Source organism: Aquila chrysaetos, chromosome 1, assembly GCF_900496995.4.
Source record: "Aquila chrysaetos chrysaetos chromosome 1, bAquChr1.4, whole genome shotgun sequence".
Taxonomy (NCBI): Eukaryota; Metazoa; Chordata; class Aves; order Accipitriformes; family Accipitridae; genus Aquila; species Aquila chrysaetos.
In genome coordinates, this window is record NC_044004.1 from 13,465,041 (window position 1) to 13,487,869 (window position 22,829).

Here is a 22,829-nt window from a genome sequence, read left to right on the forward strand (position 1 = left end):
CATTGAGGATCATCTAGCAAAGAAGACCATGAATTAGCCTCTGCATATTTGTTCTTAACAGAAAAAAGATGCCACACTTGTAATTTTGCATAATATCTTATTCGGCTGTATTTTGTTACACTGTGTAAATATTTTTTTCATTTCATTGCTACCATCAAAGCTGTTAATCAAATCTGATTTGGACTAAATCTCTCTTTTTTTTTTTGTTTAACAGATGATGTCACTAATACTGCTCAGAAATCCCTCCTTGCTGATGAAAAAGAGAACGTGCCAACAAGACTAGGAATTGTGGTGTGGAAAGTCCCAGTACAAACATACCTAGTGACTTAGCTGCTGGTGCTGCTCAGCATTCACCTCTTTAAGTTAAAATCGAACACAACTGCCTCAGAAACCTGGACAAAAGAAAGGTACTGTGTGTTGCCAGCATGTTGGTTGGGTAGGAAGAGAATAAATCTACAATACAGATAAGATGTTATCAATTTATTAGCGACAATATAATTTGAAGCTTCAAGTTTGAATTTTTTTTTTGTACTGAGATAGACTTTAAACCCAACCAGATTTTGCAGGCAGTAAAATAAACCAAATATGTACTAAGTTTTTGTCTTTGCTTGAATATGGTTCTATTTACATAGAGACTTTCTGTGTTCAGTGAATAAATTTCTTGATGATATAAACATTTTCTTACTAATGATTTTTCTTTATTAATTTCATAAGGCATTTTCCCCCTGCCCCCGTGGCATCTAAAATGTGCAGTACAGAATGTTGCTCAGTGTCTTATGTTTATCATATGCTTGCTAACTTGACCACTGTCTTACTGCAGCTATACCTGTCACCATTAATAAAGAAGAAGGGCTTTAATTGCTTTGGTCTCAGTTGGATGCTAAGCTTCTTTGACAGACTTTCCCAGCCTTCTGGTGACTTTTATGTGTTTATAATATGCACAAGTCTGGGTATTCAGAAGGCAGCTATATATGCTATGCATAAAAGACCGCCACAGTATTTTGATTGCTTCAAGGACCTTCTGCTATATGGGGAAGAGTAGCAGTCTCCTCCTACTGGAGAAGTATGGTAAGGCTGATGACAGTTTAACACAGTGTGTAATTCCTGGCTTTTTCATCTTGTGGTAATCCTGCAGTGGAACTGCAGTGATGATGCAGTTACTAAGATCAGAAATATTAGGAGAACTGGGCAACTCCCACTCTGTGTAACTGTCCTCACTGCAGCAAAATGCCATTAGCCCCTAGAAATGATATTTTTGTTTAGAAAGATGTTGCAAATATAATCGAGGTTTGTCAGAAAACTGTAATGCAGAAAGAAAAGGATAGCAGCAGTAACCCAGGAAATACCCTTTCCCGGTGGATATTTTGCAGTTCACATATTGAAATTATTGCCTCTTTGCTGCTCACGAATGTTGCTGTTATATTTGGTATTGTGCATAGTGAACACTTACTTTTCATTTCTGAATGGAGGGGTAAAGTATGGCCCTAAGTAAGGCAAGTGCTATGGGAAATGACAGCTGTAGAGTGCATAATCATTACTGAAAAATTCATGAAGAAGGAAAGAGTAAAGTAAAAAATGTAGGGTGCAGAACATACCTTAGGGCCTGTCTCAGTAGTATTTGCTTGTCTTCTATGACACCCAAATACAGCTAATAGTTCATTAGTATCTTTGACTCTAATGCTTCAGAAAATTTCATGGAAGTGTACTCATAAAGCAACATACAAAGAGTGAAAAAATATGTCTAAAATAATTTGGTGTTCATTATAGAGAATAATTATGGTAACTAAAATTGTTTTGGGGGCAACAGATAAACTAATGTGACCCTAAGTTCTCACTTCTGTAATTGGGAGGGCAGTTCAACATTTACTTCTGACTGGGTTTAACTCTTTATGGTAAATGCATAAGGAGCTTCAGTCACAGATGTATCTAAAAAAATCATCTTCATATCTACTTAATAATAACAGAAAGTAGATGATACTGATTTTGAAAAACATTAAAATGCTGAACTCTAAAACCAGCTGTTGAATCTTATAACTTGGCTTCCTGCTAAGGTGAATGCATTTTGATTTTTAAATCTCAAAGGAATGCTATTTAAAGACTCCCCCCCACCCCATTGCCCTTTAGTCTGTCCTGTTCCTGTACATCCAAACAGTTGAACATAGATTAACAAATTGATTTAGACTTAATATTTTATTTAGCTGACTCTGCATAATGAAAATGAAACACTCAAAACATGAGAGAGTTTTCAACTAATGTATTTTGGAAAGTGATTTTGTCATGTGCGAATTATCTATAAGAAGGCTTCCTATCACTTGGAACTAGCTTATGAAAATTTGAGCAGAGGGATTTAATCCTCTGGATTGCTTATGCACATTTCCCAATGCTATAGGAAAAAAACCCTCCCTATGTGGTCCCTATTTGTCTTAGCTGATTAGTCATATTTCTTGCATATCAATGCCTTATTTATTTGGCTAGACTGTTTCTGATGTCTCCGAACTGTCTCCTCAGAATGGCTGTGTAAACACAGACATTCATGCAGGAGCGGTGCTGTTACATTGTGCAGCTATATGCGGGCACTTTGCTTTAGAGAAAGACTGGCTGCTTCTGTGAAAAATTAGGATTTCTGCAATGTATTGGGTATAGGGCCAGGTACATTTTTTAGAATGGCTTGCTCTTTGTTTTGCTGACTGATCGTGAAATCTGCTAAAATTGATATTTTTCTCCTCTCTTTAAATTGATGGAAATAACATTTAGATAAACTTTGTTATTACTCTTGTATTTCCATTTGTTTCTTAACATCCTTTGAACAATCCATCTGTGCTGACTAATCCTCTGTACAAATATTACTTATGTTCCCTGCTATGTGATTACAGATCCATTACTCTTCAAACACAGAAAAGAAGTACTATAACATGCTTGTGTCTGAATAGTTTCTCTTACTCGCAAATATAACAAGGTAGTACATTTGGGTAGCTGACAGCTGTACAGCTGCTGGCAGAATTCCCACATGCATTTTACCGTTAGATAAGTCTGTGGCTGGTAATGGTTGTGTTGAGATAAGATAGGTAATGTTTCACTTAGTCATCTAAAAGTACTCCTCTATGTGTTGAATGTTTGCAAGTGATGTTAAAAAGAAAACTAACTTTTCTGACACCTTGGAAAGGTGTCTCATGTATATGACTTGCTGTCCAATATTAAGCGTAACAGATCTTCAGTCTATTATGAAGCTCCTTGTATATTCATAAATGGGCATGAATGGAAAAAGAAGGTATGAACCGTGAGAAACATATAGCCTACATGGAATGCATTCAATAAATAGTAGTGAGAGACCATGAAGTTGGCAGTTTTGACAATTCTTTAGGATATACTGTCCTTGTAATACCTGGTGCTTTTTCTTGATAAATAGGGTCTCTCATGGTTATGGTTGTCTTTCTAGCTTTTTGTTTGTTTTTCTCAGCTCTTCCATTAAATTAATTTGTAACTTCAATAGCACTGAACGATGTGTTATAAATATTAAATAGTTTTGATAATGTGATTTGATTAGGGCAATATATGTCGGGGCGGGGGGGGAAAGGCATGTTTTGTGCATAGCATTGTATAAATGTTGATTTTCAGGAGAATAGTTTTGAAGGACACTAATTATCTCAATACCTGAAACTTACCCATTCTGAAGGAAACCCATTCTGTGCACTTACACACATACTATATTTATACATATTTATGATTTATGTTAAGTATATTATGAGGATCTTTGTATTACAACTATTCTTAAGCAAAAACATATTTTAAAATGTGCCTTTATGTGTTTCCATGTTATAATCAGCTTGGACAATAACAATCAATTTCACTAGCTCAATACTGCAGTTCTACAATCAAGTACTCTAGGGTGGTGTAATGTATTATTTTGAGGAAACTTCTTTCTATCAGACTTTTGTTTAATTCATTGAGACCTTCCTACTCCTTTTCTGCCTTGTGTGATCTTTTTGTACATCCTATATTTTACATGAAATTTGGAGTCAGTGTGCCTGAAAATGTTACGTACCAAAACACTTCCATCTCCCAGCTGAGTTCACTTTTTATTTAGTGAGGCTGTGTTCTGTGTTTGTGTCAAGAGCTAAACTTTAGCACAAACTAGAAAGTCTACCTCAAGTTTGTTTGAAAAGTTACTTCAGATGTGAACATATTTAGAAGAATCACATTTACTAACATTTCCTATTAAAAAATATATTAGTAGCTCTTGTGTGTGTTGGTAATAGCAGGAAACAGAAATGAGGAAGGCAAAATATGAGGAAGAAAGAGTGTCTCATAGGACCATATGTGTAAGTATAGAAACTGAATTGAATAAAACAGAGCATCAGCCCAGCAATGCTAGTTAGCAATTACAACCCCCACAATGAAGAAGAAAAACCCTTTCCAGTGAATACGCTCTCTTGGGTCTGGGTGGAGCTGAGTTGCATAAATACACTTCATGACTGCAGAATCGACCAACAGAGTTCTGATTTGTGTTGAAAAATTGCTTGCTCATCAGAGATGTTAATTTGAAGATACAGTGTTAGCACAGGGTACTAGATGGTGACATTTTCAGGTATTCTCCTAAGTTCTGTTTTATTCACTTTCTGTAAGTATTTTGATCTTGAAGAAATACATTTTGTCAGCTATGAAGTCTGAAATTTATTTCACTGATTGAATCACTGTGATCCTCTTTACCTGAATTATTTTTAGATGTTGAGCCACTGCTTAGAGATTGTATCCAAACTAACAAACAGATGTATTAAGCATTTATTTTCTGGGAAAAACACCATATTATCAAAACCAGAAGTTTTACTGGCTATTGAAAATTTATCACGTTTATCTTTACAGTGCCCTGCTCTGGGGACAGTACTGGTTCATGATCCAGGAAGAATTCTCTCTATTTAGACTTTAGGAAAGCGGGGTAAGAGAAGCTGACAATTCAAGTTTGTTAGAGTGTGACAGACTAGTATGTCTGAGAGGGATTCCTACGTAAACAGAATGATGGGTTTTGTAGGTGTGCTCTGAAGTCAGGACCATCAGGGATGCAAATCTGTATTTAGTCCTGAAGATGACCAAGATGGAAAATGTTGAAGGGTGGAGGGGATCAGAATTAATTAAATTGTTTGAATAGGAGAAAAAATTAAATTTGATTAGTTGGCAACCCTGAACACAGTGCTTTCCAGGCTTGATAAGCATCTTTGCCACAACACTGCTAGCCTGTGCACTACTTCTTGCTGTCAAAACCAAAGTAAAAGTTTGGGGGAGGTAAATAAATTCTGCTTGACTTACGTGAAATCTAGTTTAAAATTAAGAAAAGCAAAGGGGAACCAGGGGAGGGAATATACTGAGATGTAAATGACAAGTGTCCACTCTGTAGCAGAGACATTTCTATTGCTTCATTGAGGAGCTTGCATTTCTGTATTAAGGAAAGACTTTATTGCCTTCTGGTTGTTTCAGACAAGAGGTAGAAAGGGATGCAAAAGAATTATAGTACTTTACTATGCTTCTGAACCTTAACCTGGTATTGTTGTGCCTCTGGGATCAGTTAGACTTTATTCCATCTATTCAACAGTGGTGGTTTAGTATTTCTGTACTTTTCAGGAAACTGTGGAAAGCTGACTTCCCATCTTTCTCAAGTAAAAGAACTTGTGTTAAACTGCTTGCAAGAGTGCAGCTGTAACATTTTCCTGCACAAGCATAATTTTCTATTTCCCCTGCCTTACATTTAGTGATCTATATATGAATGATTTTTTAAAGTTAATAGAAGTCAATGAAAGAGGGGGAGCAGGGAAAAGGGGTTATGTTGCTGGTGGAGAGCACTTTCCAGGTGTGCTGGATGTTATTACAACCCAAGAAAACAGAGAAATTTTGTAATAGAAGGGCATTTCAATTACCTTGCAACGATCAATCTAAGATTTAAAAGTGAACCCTCTAGTTGAGACAGTGAAAGGAAACCCATTACCTAGCTATTTACTAGTGAAGACCTGTATTATCTCAAAAGAAACATCTAGTAACTTCCTATGCTTAATCCCTTACATTTGGGAAGTGTTAGTGAAGATCTTTATGATTTGATGTTTCCAGACTTCTACTGCTAAAAAAATAATAAATAGTATGTGGTTGTAGCATAGCCATTTGAATTGATATTCCCTGGGAGGGAGAAGAATATGGTCACACTTAAGAGCTCCCAGTTTTCACACTGTTCACTGAAACAGGCAGCATTTCAGCATTTTCCCATTCCTGTACAAGAGCAGGGTATGCAGGTAACAACTAAGTCTTGATTTGTGTGTAACTCTCAGCTTTCATCTCACCTTTATTTTTTCCTCTTCCTCTTCTGATATGCACTTCTCTTCCTTTCCTTTCTTCTGTGTTTGGGAACTGGTGGTTGTGAGAAAAGAGCAGACAAACAGCAGATAGGACTCTTATTTAGGCTAGTGATAAGAAGTGAGCTACATCACTGAGAAAATTAGATCTCTTCTTTTATTAGAGCCTTCTTAAGCAGGCTCCATTCTGGTAGTCCATTCCCCAGGGTATATGCCTTCCACCACCTCCACCACCTCTTTTTTTTAATGTTTTTTCCCCCTTCCTGTTTTGGAATTGGCTAATTAAAGTTTTGCTAGTATAGCTTTGCTATTTAAGAGGTGAAAAATTGCGGTGTTACTGCCATAGCTGTGCTAACCTTAACCTTAAAGCAAAATCTTATTCAGAGATTCACCTGAAGTTTAGGGAGATAATGTGTGATGTGGAAAGAATAGTTCTTTTGGCAATGCCTATTTCCATGTTTTCCACTGAGTCTTCATTAAGACTAAGCGTGCCTGTAAAGTCACTGCCAGCACCCCAACTTTTGAGGCTTCCCTCTGCCACATCTTTTAGGGGATGAGGTGGGGAGAGAGACAGAACTGAGTACTAAGATCAATTCATAGCAGAAATTATATGAATATGTATATATTTTTACACAACTGGATGCAGAGTTAGGATTGCTACTGTATCCTATATACATGATAATGCAACTTGAATAAAGATTTTGTTCATGGTCAAAGATGATTTAGAGAGCCATTTAGACCTTGCAGGGAACGGCCTCCTTTACAGGCACCATGGGAAGAAGGAGGCTGTGTTCATGAGGAATGAAACATAAATATCTTTCATTCAACCACAGGGACTCCTTTAAGCTTTAGGTGACACATCTTGGCCTCAACTTTACATAAACCACTGTGCCGTCTTTACGGTCTGCTCTCGGAAACAGTATACTGAAATGAAAACTTGATTTCCCAATGCAAGAAAAATGTTATATAGGTAAAAGGGGTAAGGATGTTTTCCTCAGAGTGAACAATAAATCACATTTCCCCTAAATGACCAAAACAGCCTGCCTATGAGAGTGTTCAGCGGTTTGAGATACACTGCTAGCAATGCAGTGTCCCCCATAAGTTGGATACCCCCATAAGTTGGATGCACAACTTGCTTACTAGAAAGCACAAAACTGTGTGTACAAGTAATCTCTGTTCTGTGTCTAACCATTCTTTCAAATTTAGGAAGCTTTATTTCCATATATATATATATATATATATATATTTGTGTGCATTGATTAATTTCTGAATTACAAAATACTTTGGGACAGTCTAATCACACTAATTGGGCAGCAATCAGTCTCATTGTCTATAGTGGCTTGTCACAGAGTTATTCTGGAGTTTTGTATTTATATCTAATAGCATGTTTCTCTCTTTTTAAGCTGAATTATGACTGAATGTGTTTTTGTTTTTTAACATTCTGAGGGATGCTATCCTTAAAGTTATGATTTTGATACATGTGTCTGGATAAAAGTATTTTCTGCAAGTCTTCATGGCTACCACATTCAACGCTAAGCATCTTCAGAAAGCACATTCATACTTCTGGTGGCCAACTTGCCAACAACCCTTCCAACAAGCCTGGCATGGTTTGAATCAAATTTGCTGGCAGTTACCAGAAGGGTATTTTATTGGTAGTCTTCTCACGATGGTGAAACATTTTCAGTTTGTGGATATTGGAGGAGGGTTACACAAAGAAAGTCTTTACTTCACAAAGTTTCTCCTCTGTGCTTTTCTTGTGCTTTGTCATGCTTGTCTCTGTCCTGTTTAAGCTGAGAAAGAAATGAAAGTTTGTCTCCAGGCTCTTGCTGTGTTAGTATCTAGCTGTGCATTTGACTGGCTGCTGCACTGCTCCCTTTCGGAATTTAGACAGTTGAGAAAGGAAAGAAGCTATTGTCTGGCTGAAATATCCAGTTTAAATATTTTACCCCAGGTGATTCAGTTGCATCAGCCAGTCACCAGAGTGACTTAAACTCTGTTAACTCCAATGAACATTCACTGAAATATCAATACTTGAGATGCCAACGTTAGCTGGCTGATTATCAGAGCACTCTTACGAGAAAGTTAACAGATCTTGTGAGTGAATTGCAGTTTTGTGGGACACTAAATTTGATGATTCCTGCCAACTAACAATTGTAAACTCTTGCTAGGTTCTCATAAGCCTCATTTCTCATAAACACTATTCAGTCTCTCACATTTTAATATTGTCCTCAGAATATATTTCTGAGGTAGGCAAGTGTAATACCTGTTTTACTGAGAGGTTAAGTGATTTCTTCAAGGTCGTACAAGAAATCTTTGACAGAACCATAGATGGAACCAAAATCCATCAAGCCTTACACCATGTGTTGCCCATAAAATAATCTTTATTATTATTATCCAGTCAGATTTGAAATTAGATTTGAATGTGGGGTGTCTTACTTCAAGAACATTGAAGTTGAGCAGGAGTCCTTGATAAAGCAATCAAACATAAATTTGAGGTCCTAAATTCCTAAGTGCAGGTAGGAATTCTGTGACTTCAAAATTTAAGCAACAGCACTGCCAGCTCTGTAGTGTATATATTTATTTTGATCTCAGGAACCAAGGAACTTGGCTTTAAAAGTGGGGCATATTGGCATCTTTGGAAAAAATAAAGCATGTTCTTTTATCAGTCTTCCTATATTACTAGAATAAGCCAACATCTTCATTTTGGCTAAAAGTCCTGATTTTAATGAAAAGATTTGTCAAAGTTGAGCTTCCCCTTGGTAGTTGAGGAAGTTTTGTCATTAACCTGCTCAGCGTTATAACTTGATTGTGCTGACTGATATGCTCCTGCTGCTCTGCACATAGCTGTGTAATTTTTCTGCAATGGAGCAGTAAGGTGGGAATGTGGGCTGGCTGGCACAATATGAGGGAGCTTGCAGGTTTAGTAAAGGTAATTAATTGCACACAATAATTATTGAGATCAGAGGTAGTGGAATCAAATCATGCCACCTCTGTTTGCCTCACTGCTCAGCTGGTAACTAGGTCACATCCAGATATGCCTTTCCTCTTCCTTACACCCACTTGACCTCTCAGGTCTATCCTTTTGATTTACAAAATAATAAAGTAAATATTCAACATTCATTAAAGTGTTAGACTACCCTAGTTTTAGAGGTTCCACCTGTCTCTTGAGTCATCAAATTGGGAATCTGAACATCTCACCCCAAGCCTGTTCATTGTCTTGCACATTTTCTACACAGCTGTCATCCCTGAATTTTTCATTTTTCCAGTTTCAGGTTTTAGCTATTCCCTTTACAATAAAAATAAAAATAAAAATAATGATGGTTTTAGGAAAAAAAAATCCAAAGGAACCTTCCTGCAAAAATCAGGTAAATAACTGAACAAAAGTGGTCCGGTATAATCTAAAAGCCTAAATTTGACAGGATGATTAATCTGTGGGGCGTCAATGAATAAAGATATTAGAATCTGTCTCTGTCTTTGCCATTTCTCTAGTCCTAATTGGGAAATGCTACAACTTGCCCTTTCTTCCTGCTCCTGTTTTTGCCCTGAAATACTCTGCTTTAAAGGGAGCGCTGCTCCTCAGGGCAGGCCCAGGGATCTCCCCGCATCACACCCAGGGTACAACCAGACAGGTAGGAGGCTGGACGTACGTTGCGCTCGACAGCCGGCGTCTTGTCAGGTCTCCGGTGTGGGCTCAAAAGGAAGGAATTGGCACAGAGATCAGAGGCAGAGCTCTGCCTAGAGCTGCCTCTCTGGGGGTGCAGTTAACTCAGCACCCTAAAGGGCTCTAACTCTGTGGCAGAGCTGAGTTTGGAAAGGTTGTGGAGTGAGGGCTTTGTTTTATTATTTTAGTTGCATTTGAACTTTGCCTTTTCGTGCTAATGTCTTTTTTATTTTATTTGTGTCACAGGAGTGCTGTTTGTAGCAGTTTGTCTTTTAACAGGGGTAGTAGGGTGATTTTAATGATTAATCCACAAAACAGTGCTACAAGTGAAATTAGGTAAATATTAATAAAGAATGATCATTCATTGAAGCCAATGAATATTTTTTATTTACCTTAAAGGCCTGGGATCTAGCTCATCACTTCCCGAGAAGAGATTCAAATCAAGGTTTCTGTAACTCCTAGTATATTAAAGTGTTGTGTAGTGCAGAAAGGATGTTGCAGGCTGCATCTGTGTAGGGTCTTGAAGGGGCCAGCTGAGCTGGAGGAGGTATGTGGCAACAGAGGTTTGGAGGAGATCTGGTTCACTTGCTCTGCTAGGGGGCCTGTAGTGGAGTCAATTTTTTCCACCACTTTTCTGCACGAAGACTGTGTAATGCTGTATTGTAAGGCAGCTGTACTGCTCACTGGGCACTACACAGATCTCTCCAAACAAGCTGTGGTGTTGTGCAAACACATTTGTTGTGCATATTTGCCTCTGCTTTTTGTTCCCATCCCACTATGTAAATTTGTTATTTTGATTGTTCTCTGCTGTTCCAGTACCTTTGACCTCAGTAATTGTAGCAATTTGAGGAGATTATTCATTTCAGGATATCAGACAGGGGTCTCATATGAGAGGTTAGCATTTTTGCACCCGAAAGACTGCATTTCTGTTGTTACTTGGCAGTGGAATGGCAGTGACAATTGCCTGTAGTCACAGTAAATAGTCCAGGTGAAGTTACATTTTTGAACCCGTCCTTCAGTTGCCCTCCAAAGTAATCTATAAAGTCAGAGACCTGTCGTTCCTTTAAATCCTTTTCCATCATGCAACTACTCTGTGGTTCCTGTTCTAAATGGCTTGCAAGGATTATTGAAGATACTGTCCCTTCTGTAAATAGCTTTAACACAGATTTTTTAAAATTGTATACATAATAAAGTCAAATTCATCCTGGTGACTAAATGCATTTGAGATTCCTTTCCTTCCCTCTGCCTTGTCCTCTTCAGCTCAAACATTCCCTTTTTTACTGCAAATTAACTTGTGATAATTTCTTGTAAATTTAGAGCTAGCTTTTTTTTGGATGGGCTGCTTATGTCCTATGACTAGAATGAGGCCATTAATGTACTGGATGCTATCCAATGGCCTGCAGTAGTACCAATCAAAAATAATTATTCAGTGTTATATGGTTGTCTGTAGTAGGTATTCATATGTTTGAGGGTATGTATATACAGTTTAAATGAGTTTGATATAATTTGATTTTTTTTTTTTTTTTTGTGGTGTGCAGTGACTTGGAAACATATTTTAGTTGCATGTGTTTTAATAGATGCATACATGAGACAGGCAACCAATTAACTGAAGCGAAAATAAATACATTGGTGAAATTCATTCCAAAACTTGCCAAACTCTAGTTCTGTAAACTGCTCCATGAGGACCTGGAAGGCAGTGATTTGTGATGGGATGTTAAAACATGGGTACTGATTCCTGGGGGCAATGGGAATTTTCTGAAAGACTGGAGATACAGAATCTCAGCAGATCACCTTTCCTGAGGTGCCATTGAAAAAATAACAGAGGCAATTACTGTCCTTGGCAGAAGAGCTGACTGACATACTTACAAATACTATGCTCATCCGAGGGTATCACCTGCTATGAACCTTCTGAGTAAGGTGTCATAAAAGCCTAATTCATGCTACATTGGAATCTCTACCAAGCAAAGAAGTTACCTCTGTTCAACTGTGCTAAACAGGATTATGTTACTATGAGCTCTTTCTGCAAAATAACAGTTAAAAATACTTAGACCTTCCTGGTGATTGCTTTCTATATAGTTTGGACTATAGGTATATTGTTATTAAAGCAAGAATGGTTCAAGACTAGGCTGTGAATCTGCAAAAATGAATGTGGAGCTGTTGGTTAACAATAAAGATGGTTTTGTTTTTATCCACCAAAAAAATCAGAAGTGGCACGCACTTACAAATGCATTCCACTGTAAGGAAACTATGCATTTCCCTAAGTGGGATAGGATTCAGAATAACCCTCAAAAGCTCTACTGTTATAGAAATAGATCTGTCTCTGTAGGTAGCTAATGAATGGGTATCTAAAATGTGACTAGTCTACAATATACTCAGAAAATTATTCTTATAATTTGTGTTTGTATTTTTTGGCTGGGAAAAGTATTATTTTACATCCTGTAGAGATGCTTTTGCTTTTATCCATTCAGCCACGTTTTATTATATAGGACTGAGAATTGAAGCAGGAAATGTAGGTCATCTGAACCTTGTGAGAAATGCGCCTTGGGCATTGGGAGCTATGAACATTGTCTTTCCCATACAGTCACTGGTTGATGATGACTGGTTTTTAAACTATAACATAGATGAATTGGCAGTTACTTCTGAAGTTAACATTGTACCTGTGTCCACTGCATTTACTATTGTCAGGTGCTAGGTAATAAAATTTATTTTAAACTTCTTGAATATTCATAATTGTGCTGTACTAAGAATGTACTTACGTCTCATGTTCACAAGAGGGTTATGGGTAGTCCGTAGCGGGCTCTTCAGTAGTATAAGAGAAAGGTTGAAGTAAAATGAAAAAACACTATGTGGAGGCAAAGTGTCTAGATGAAGAAGGGCTTTTTTTTTTTTTTCCCTGTACCTGTGTTTTTGCTTGGTGTTTCAGCTGAGATGACTCATTAACTCCAAAAATCATGTTGAAGGTGAATAATGTTCAAGTCTGAATGAAGACTGGAATGCTGAATTTTGGATGACACCATTTAGTAAATTCTTCTTGTTGCCATGTTATTTTTATCCATATTTATTACTTGAGTTTATGGGTGTACTAACTATTCCTCTTAATTACTTTTTATTACTGTAAGACTCGCTCTCTGAAGATCTAACCCTCCACTTATTTTTGTGTGTTCAGTACAGAATCATGTTTAAAGACTTGCATTTCTTTAAAAGGCGTTATTTTTCACCAGAAACTATTAAGTTCCTTCTTTTCTTACTCTTAAGTAATCAAAATTCTTTGATACTACACTTCCACATCTTTTTGCAGTAATTAATTTTATGTTATGTTTTATTGATATTTAATATCTAGAAGCATCACAAAGCAATTCATGACTTAGTTCTAGGCCTTACTTGGAAAAACTGGGGAAGGGACTGAGGTAGTGATAAAGTACATCCTTTAAATCTGTAAAGCAAATAGAAGAGACATTGGAAGTTACGATTGGAACACTGTTCAGCTGATTGATTTTCCAGATACCTTAGAAATTTAATGGATTTCCCAAAATGTCTAACACAAATAGAGTAATAATTTGTTAATCATGTTAAATATTTTGATCTCTCACATGCCAGTCCCTCAAACTGTTGAACAGTTGTTTCAAATCCAATCAAGTTTATTTCTTTTGTTGTTGTTCTTTTTCTTGAATTACAAATGCCCCTATACCTAGCAAGTAAAGTGAGACATTTGGTACATTCCAGAGACTGCTGAAAAGGTGACTTGTGATTTAGAATCCATTACTCTTTCCTATCCTTTTTTTTTGTGAAATATAAAATATATTCAAATGATCTTAAGGTTTGCAATAAGTGCGTAGAACTCACAGCACAGGAAGTGGCTATTTTTATTCATGGAGTGATTGTGGGACTGTATTGTGGTGGCTTTGTGAACGTGCCTCACAACTGACATATGGTGAGTTAATAAATAGGTTGTTGGTTGAAGCTTCTGAGTCAGTAAAGTAAAATTTTTTCAGAGTAGGATATTTTTTCTTTCTTTTTTCTCATTGTATTTACAAGTTTAATTTTTTATTTTATTTTTTTAATCCTGACCTTTATCCAAACAGTAAATGTGGGTAGTCAACTAGAAGGGAATCTAGGCACTCACTGGTTCTAACCATTTCATTCGGGAATCAAGATGCGTGCTCTTCTGCTGTAGCCCTTGTGTGTCTGTGCTTTGTGCCTCTTTGAGTATGTAGAGAGACTTTGTGTTGCCATAGTTCCTGCTTTTGAAATAGATAGGCTGGAAGATGTATCTAGGGAAGAGTAAAAATAGAAGTGTTTCTATGCCCACCAATGCAGGTTGATGGGTTGTGGGGTTTGGTTTTGGTTTTCGTTTCGGGTTTTGGGTTTTTTTGGTTGGTTTGGGTTTTTTTCTTAATGTCTGTAAGAGAAGAGGGTGATTTTCTTCAGGTTCTGGGTGTAAGCTTTTATTTTACCTGAAAGGTACAATTTTAAACTGTTGGAAGTTACAGGAATAATATTGGGAACAATGTTTTGAGATTCCCATTTTTTTAAATTCTAAAGAGTACTTCAAAGGGTTGTGCTGAATTCTTTATTTTTAAGGCTAATTTAAGTGCTACAGGTAATTTGAACAGCTTTAAATAATGCATATTATATTTAGACCCCCACATTTTCAAAGGTAGACAACAGCATTATTCTGGTACCTTACTGTAGGACCTGGTTTGTTAAAGGGTTTGAGTGATGGTGACTCTTGGATAGAACATGAAATCTGCAGTCATTGAGAGTTATACATGACCAGGACTTCAGAGACAGGCCGTCCCCTGAAGTGCATAAATATAAGTTTAGATGTTCATATTGAATGGTCTAGTATCTTCATAATATGCTTGGGAGCATGGTACAGTCAGGAGAGATTATTGTTTCTGAAAAAAGTATATGTGGTAATTTCAAAACACTCCACATTTCAAATCTCTTTTTTGGTTCTCTGGATGTCATGTATATCCACATCAAGCACAGATGCCTCACTTTCTTGTTTTACTGATGGAGAAGCAAACATGTCTATCACTTAAATGTTCTTTATTCCAAACTGTAATTGAGATGGGGGTGGGGATGGGGGAATCTGATGAGGTTAAAATTCATGTAGCCAGGCCAGTGAGGGATGTTTTTGGTTTCCTTACTTTAGTTAATCATCTACTGAATTAAATCTATATAATCTGGCTGCATCAGGAATTTTTTTTTAGTAAGGATTTCAAGAATAATTCCTCGATAGTATCTGCATACCCCAGATAGCCTTTGAGATAAAGAACAATTCATTTCCCCTTCCACCATTGTAAACGTTGTGGAATTATTATAGATTGGATTTGCACATCTATGTTACGTTAGATTTTCTTTACAAATTGACCAGGGAAATAACACTAGCAACTGATTTTGAATTCAAATTTTCCATACAGTTAAGGATTTTGGATGAAATATATTGATTAGTTTTTAGTTTTAGTCTTTAGCATCATAGAAACTCCATAGATTAATAGCATGATATTCCTTTATTAAGAACAATAATTCCTCTTGTCTTCTACTCACTGAAGAGTTCTTTTTTTCAAGTTACTGGAAGAATATTGCTAATTTAATTTTCTTGAATCAACAATTATGGATAAAATCAGAGTAGCACCAGTGTTTATTTGTTTTGTAAGGTAGGTTTGAAACATAAATAAAATTAAAATTTAACTAAATTTCTTGGTTTTTCATAAATTGTATTTTTAAAATGCTCACTATAATGAATTTAAGGAACAGATCAAATTATATTGCATAGGATAAATTGATAGGTTATTAAGCTTGGAAGGAAAGGCATCTGATATTACAAAGGAAAACAATGATTTCACTTAAGTTACTTTAGCAAATAATTGGTATAGTTGGTCTCTTTTCAATGGCTTTTTATAAATGAAGGAACTGCATGGGAATATTGTCAAACAGATTGAGACCTGGTGTCCTGAATTCTGGTCACATTTTGTCTGATTTGACCTGTCATTTTGAGCAAGATATTTAACTCCTTGGTTTCTGTTTACCAGTCCTTAAAGAGGAGAATAAAACTTATGTATTTAGTTGAACTTACCAAATGATGTACACACCTGGGGTATTAGTTGTTAACCCCTTAGAAAGTATGTGCTAAAGAATGCATATGATTTTCATTCTAATACAATTTCTAAAATAACACCCAGGGAGAGGTAGGTTGCAAAGGGCAACTTACTGTTTGAAGGCAATTTGGTAGCAATTTTCTTGGAAATACAATACTCCAGAGATGTAGTTCAGTATTAAAGTAAGAACCTCCCTGCCTTGTTGGCAATTTAATGATGAAAATTATGCAGATATTTAAAATGAGCAGAGGATGTCAGTTTGGGAACTAATTCAGCATTGATAGCACTTGTTGCTCAGTTTGTTCTTGTGGAGCACCAGGTCATTCTTAGAGGAGAGCAGAGAGGAAAAAAAGCCACAGATTAAGCTTCTATAACTACTCATGAAGGAAACTAATTGTGGGATTTCCTAATTATTGGAATTAGGGTTCTTTGTCTGCTATTGATATTCTCCTTGAAAATTACATAAAGCTGATTTAAATACTTGAATACTCTTTAAGCTTAGAGGCATGCTGGTGAATGAAAATGAAGTTGAATACCTTCATGTTTTGATTAGAGCATTTCAAACAGTATCAACCCTAAGCATAACCAGTTCATATATATGATATTTTTAAGAAGTATTTTTAAAATGTTTTTCCAGTTTTGTGATACCTTTTCCATATATCCTGATGCTATGAGACTCAATGATAATTATGAATAATACAATTATGAATTATAACTGATACATTGAGAAGTGTTTTCTTCTTACTACAGGAAAGAAACTATTTCCACTGAAACACCACCAGCTTCAGTTAATTTATGGTTCTCTCTGTGCCTTTTGGGAATCCTGAGCACAGACCAAGTCAGGCATTGAATAAGATATGATTTCTGTTTTTACATGCTATATTTATCATAGCTGTAAAGAGTTTTATTTCTGTGGACATCAGATTACAGTGGATGGGGTTTAGATAAGATGATGAAATATTGTGTAACTTCTTCTTTTCTGATCTATTTCTTTCAAAGTCTAGTACACTATGCAATATAGTATATACCACAAGGAAGTTCAGCATGCTTTAAAACTGGATGTCAAGTCTGATGTTCAACTCTGCTCAATGCTGTAGCCTAATTCTGTTCCCACTACTTTGTTTCTTCCAGGACATGAGAGACTGCTCCCACGATGGCAGAGATCCGTGTGAAAAATTTTGTTGAATACTACATGACTCTTAAATGCTAAAAGCAGAAGGCACTAGCCAGTAGCTCAGTGTGGAGCAAAAATTTTATTTTAAACTTAAAAAATAATTATGTCAAAGAAAAGTCGTGCCAAGGGAGAGAAGTCCGACATGGAGATTGAAGCCCTGCAAGCTGCTAATGAGGAGCTACGTACTAAACTAACCAACATCCAGATAGAATTTCAGCAAGAAAAAAGCAAGGTATTTGCCTGTCTGTATTTTGTGATCATTGTTCTTAACAGTAGCACTGTTAGAAACGAGCAGAATCTCAAACTAGTTCACTACTAAAATGCGTTAAACTTAAGAAAAATATGTGACACAGTGAAATCAGAAGAACCACTGATGAACTGGAATTGGTGCTAACTATTTTAAATAATGTGCAAAAGGAAGTAAATATCCCCAAACATCCAGTCACTGAAATCTGCAGTCACAGCAATACAAATGGCACTAGCTTAGTGTAACTTAAAGGCAACAAGGGAGATTTGTGTTTGATCTTAGCACTGAAAACTGCATGTTGTAAAAAGAAATGTCTTCAAAGTCAAACATCAGCACCATATTCAAAGCATGTCACTTTAAATACCTATGGAGAATGTAAATCAACTGGAAATCTTCCGTGTAGGAGTCCTGTTTTGATTTGCTGAGGTTATGTGTGCCATTGCTCTGAGCTGTTCAATGATGCATCATTGCTAATGAAACAGATCCATCAATATTTGTCTATCATCTCGCACGTGTTCGAGAGGTATTGAGGAGAAATTGTTCATTCATGAAGTACATATATATGTATAAAGATTAGCATTTACTTTTGTATATCTCTGTAGCAGTTTAAAATATGGACAAGCCAATAAGGTTATTTCTATTCTATTAGTTTATTAATCTCAGTTGGTACATTTGACTTTGCACAAGGCAGTCCTGGAGATGAATCCATGTGGAGATGGATTTATCTGTGTTTGTTTGGTGATATTGTAGTTGCAAGAGTCTCAAGGACTTCCCAGTGGAACAAGTATGCACTGAAAATGTGTTCACTTTATATAACATAGCTTTGTTCTAGCCTTGTTTCTTTATAATGGTGTAAAATTTGGAACACCTGAATAATAATATTCCTGTATGTTCTAGTTTCTTTAACAGCCTTGTGTGATACTCAGCTTTGAATGGTCTTATTTTTCATATTTTAATTAAAAAGCAAACAACCCCCCCTACAAATATAATCTTCAGAATTTATTTCTTACAGAGGAAAAAAAACCAAGAAAGCCTTAATCCTTGTTTGACTGTTACAATAGGTTCAGTATATATCAGCCAACTAAATTTGTGTTGCCTTGGAAATTTTTATTGTTTGCAGACTAAAGCAAAAAGTCATATTTCTTAAGGGTCAGCAGTACTGATGAGTGAACAGAAAAGTCAGATTTTTTTGCTGTTAGCTTGCTCATCCAACTTCTCCCACTCTTGTTTGTTATAATGAGAATAAATTACAAAACGAGAGTGGCACAAACCACTTCTGCTTCTTAAAACCACACACCATGAAACTTACTAGTAGCTGATACTCTCTAAAATTGAACTTTACCAGCTGATAAATTGTATTATTTCATTGTCATTTTTAGTGTCTCAGTGCTTCTGTTTGGAAAGAGACTTGTGAGCTGATGGTACATTATGTTTACATTAGTAAATTTTTCTTTTTAGTTATTTTATCTTATTTCCTATTTTGTTCTGTATCACTTTTTATATAGATATACAGATGTGAATTTTATTATAATCTTTTAACTGCATTAAAGGCAGCACATAATTATAAAGTTATCTTATACCTTGGACAGAAGAATGAATTAATTTTGAATGTTTAAATTGCTCAGATTCTAAAAAAATCTACAAGATTACACAAACACTAAGAAGAGTTTAGTCCTGATATGCTTCCAAGTTTGATGCTGTAATAGTGTCAAGTTTAACTCCGATTCAACTATGAATAAAGTGTAGCTACAAGACCATGACAGCTGTAGGAACATGTTCTATAAGTAGTCTGCTGATTTACCTATATCCAATCTGGTAAGAGTTGCTTCAGTTTGGTTGCCTGTTCATCATTCTACAATTTGAGAAGTTCATATTTTCTGGAGTACTGAGGTTGTTACAGGACACACATCTGTGTATTGTGCACATACACGTGCAGAGAAATGAGTGGGCTCCCATACGTAATGCGTAGGTGAATAACAAAGAGGAAATTACAGCCAGAGTGTTCTAAAATCCTACTAAATATAAAGTGCAGTCCATAGTAAATCCTGCAGCTTCTTGGAGTTCATTTCTGGGAGGATGAGGGGGAAGAGGTCTTCAGCCTCTTTGCCACATCTTCACTGTGGTGTTTGCCCCAAGTCATTTAACTAGAATTGAGCCGTGTAGTTTATTTCCCACCATCAGGGCAACAGCCTGCTCTCTGTCTGTGCAGCAGTTACATGGGATGCCTTGACTGACAAGATGAGTAAATTAAAGCCATAGAGATTTTTCCTCTTTAGGCTGTAGCTTAAAAATAAGTAACAAAACCAACAGAAATTACGGCTTTGTATCAGAAAAGTAAAACCACTGTGCCTAGAGAATTCTAAATAAATTAGATGGCTTTATTGGCACAGAGGTAAGAGGGAATGTATTGAAGCTGCTAGAGAGACAGCTCTGTGGCCTGTGGGACATAAACTGTATTAGGAAAGGTAACAAACTCTTGTGGGGCCAATTAATTCAATTTAATTCTCCTAAACTATTTTGTCCCTCATGTATATGCCTATATTAATGATTTATCTGAGGAAGAACCTTCTAATTGATGAGAGACATCACAAATGGAAATTAGTCTTAATGTACTTCTGCCTGCAAAATACTGTTTTCTTTGAAATAAAATTTTACGCAAGAGACGTCCAAAACTTCATGCGTATTTTCGCAGTTCACTTTGTTTAATTTGTTGTTGAGCCATTTAAAGTAATTTCTCCTGTAAAATTGTTCCCCTCCATGCTTATGCAATACCTGATCCAAAACTGGTATGTTTGCAGTGCTTTGGGTATGCATCGCTGTGGATCTTGCTGGTGGTGTTCTGGGCCTCTGGCATACAAGCAGAGGATTCATTTATGTTGCCAAAGGGGTGAAACAAAAGTTGTGGCCCTGTCTTAGTTCCCTTTTACTGCCTTTTGTTTTGGGAACACTTGTGTGATGTGTTTGGGCAGCCTGTTGGTATGTAGCTTGTCCTCCTGGGATTGTAGGTTTGCTGCCATCTATGGAGAGCCTGCAGAAAGAAATGCATGAACTGAACATGGGCTCACACACTGCCCTCTCTCTGCTAGTGGAAATGTTTGGTTGGAAGATGTCCAAAATTTCGGTATCAGGTAACAAAAAGAGTTGACCGAAGCACAAAAATTATACTTATTTTTAACATGAATGGAGGCAGGACTCGCTCTAACTGAACCTTAAAGTCCGATGCAGTAAGCACAAGGAGGCGCAGTGAATGAGCACTGTCTTGGAAATCAGAGTCAAAAAAACGTGAATCAGCTCAGTGGTTTTATAAATGCCTATGCTGAGATCTGTGAATATTTAGGAACAAGTACTACAAAGTACCTATTCCTACTGAGATGGTTAACAAATGTTAGAAGATAGTCTTCCAATACTTTGTGTAATATTTTGTTCTTGATAGCAAGGTGTTATAGTGTTTGCTGTCACTATTGCTCCAGCTTCACTGAGTTCTGCTGTTGCTTTTAAATACCCATATTCTGCTTGTGTCTGTACATTTATAGAGTTGAGATCACAACACATCTAGGAGTTAGGATAAATGAGATGTTTCAACTCAGTTGCCACTGTATCACCTCACAATTTTATAGATTGATTTTGTAAGGCCTCATACTTTTCCTAGATTTCTTTGGGGTTTTTGAGCTTTCACATCAGGTGTTGAATCTGTGTGTAACAGTGATTCCTTATAAGTTGAAAAAAAATGTATTTATTTTCACTACGTGAAAATAAATAAAAAAAAAGAGATAGCATGTCATACTGTCAAAACAGCTTTATTTATGGGAAAGAGTTATGGTCAGTATGTATGGAAGAACTCTAAATACAGCTATTGATTTGAGAATCCAGACATACTGAATATATATATAAATGAATGTTATTCCTGTCTATGTATGGAATAAGAAAGGAGCCTGTTAACTTACTGAACTGTAAGGAGTGTACTGAATAGCAAGGAGGCACTAAGGTATTGTAATTGGGAATGAAACATGCCAGCCGTCTTGGAGCAGGGAAATGGATGAAGTATTGGTAAAACCATGTAAAGTTACTCCTGCCACTACTAACTGGGATTAAAAGGAAACACATCCCTTTCGTTAGGTTGTTTCCTGACAGCAGTTGAAGGGTGTTTGAATTCAGCTGTTCTCTATGCTTGATATATACATGTAAATTTTCATTACTTAACAAAATCACTAAAACGAGAGAATTTTGGACATCTGTCAACCATTGGACAGTAAATAACAAAGTTACTAAGAATAAACATGGCAGTGTTACTTCAATCAGAATTCAAAATTATTAAATGAGTGTCTATGCTAGACATGATAATGCAATTTCTAACCTGGGTAAAACAGATACTGGAGAGGAGTGAGACATAATCATTGCTTAGTATCTGTCTGATGATTAATTTGGAAGAATCAACAAGAAAGTATGATAATTAAACCTTTTAGATGGTATCATGTTGGAAGAGGTCGACAGAAAACACAGTGGAAGAGTTCTTAAAAAAGTCTGATCTTACAATGTGATATGCGGGAAAATTCTACTCAGAACTGTAGTAGAGCCTTTAAAATTAATGTACCTTATAAAATTATGTATCTAAACTGTTTAAATCTGGAATAAAAGGACAATGACTGGGGTCTTCAGAAGTTTTTAGGGGATTCAAATATAGCACAGGGAAAAGAGATAAGTTTCATATATGCAGATATGAACAGAAACACATTTTCTGTGATCCTTTGATACTGTCACATAATCTTCAGAGTTTAGGTTAAAAGATTATCAAAAGTGGAAATGTTTGAGGCAAGAAAGATTGCAGTAGATATGGTGCCTTTATTTTTTAATTTATTAATTTTAAATAGTTTTTTAAAATTCATTTGTTACTGGAAATGGACATGCAAGAAGAGGATATTTATGAAAGTGGTCAGAATAAAGAGGGAGCACAGAAAGCTTTTTGCTATGGAGAAGGAACAATGAGTAAGATCATAGATAAATGAAGCAAGCAGTAGAGGCTTGCTACTGGACTGGGAAAATGGTAACTGAGTGTACTGGTTTTGGCTGGGATAGAGTTAAAATTCTTCATAGTAGCTAGTATGGGGCTATGTGTTGGATTTGTGCTGAAAACAGTGTTGATAACACAGAGATGTTTTCCTTATTGCTGAGCAGTCCTTACACAGAGCCAAGGCCTTTTCTGCTTCTCACACCTCCCCACCAGTGAGTAGGCTGGGGGGCGGTGCAAGAAGTTGGGAGGGGACACAGCTGGGACAGCTGACCCCAACTGACCAAAGGGATATTCCAGACCATA

General features: G+C 36.5%; 1 protein-coding gene across 8 annotated transcripts in view; it reads left to right on the plus strand.

Annotated features, from left to right (window-relative positions):
- JAKMIP1 (janus kinase and microtubule interacting protein 1) overlaps positions 1–22,829 on the plus strand; it is a 172,611-nt gene that overhangs the window by 58,565 nt on the left and 91,217 nt on the right. For 5 of the 8 annotated variants that reach the window (XM_030024242.2, XM_030024298.2, XM_030024305.2 and 2 more), the window contains 2 exons: positions 215–407; positions 17,229–17,503. In XM_030024242.2, the coding sequence (XP_029880102.1) occupies positions 17,375–17,503 (129 nt within the window). In that variant the 5' untranslated portion in view covers positions 215–407; positions 17,229–17,374. Of the gene's footprint in view, positions 1–214; positions 408–3,082; positions 3,269–4,898; positions 4,934–17,228; positions 17,504–22,829 lie in introns of those variants that run through there. The other 3 variants (XM_030024266.2, XM_041122296.1, XM_030024288.2) reach the window with 3 other exon arrangements.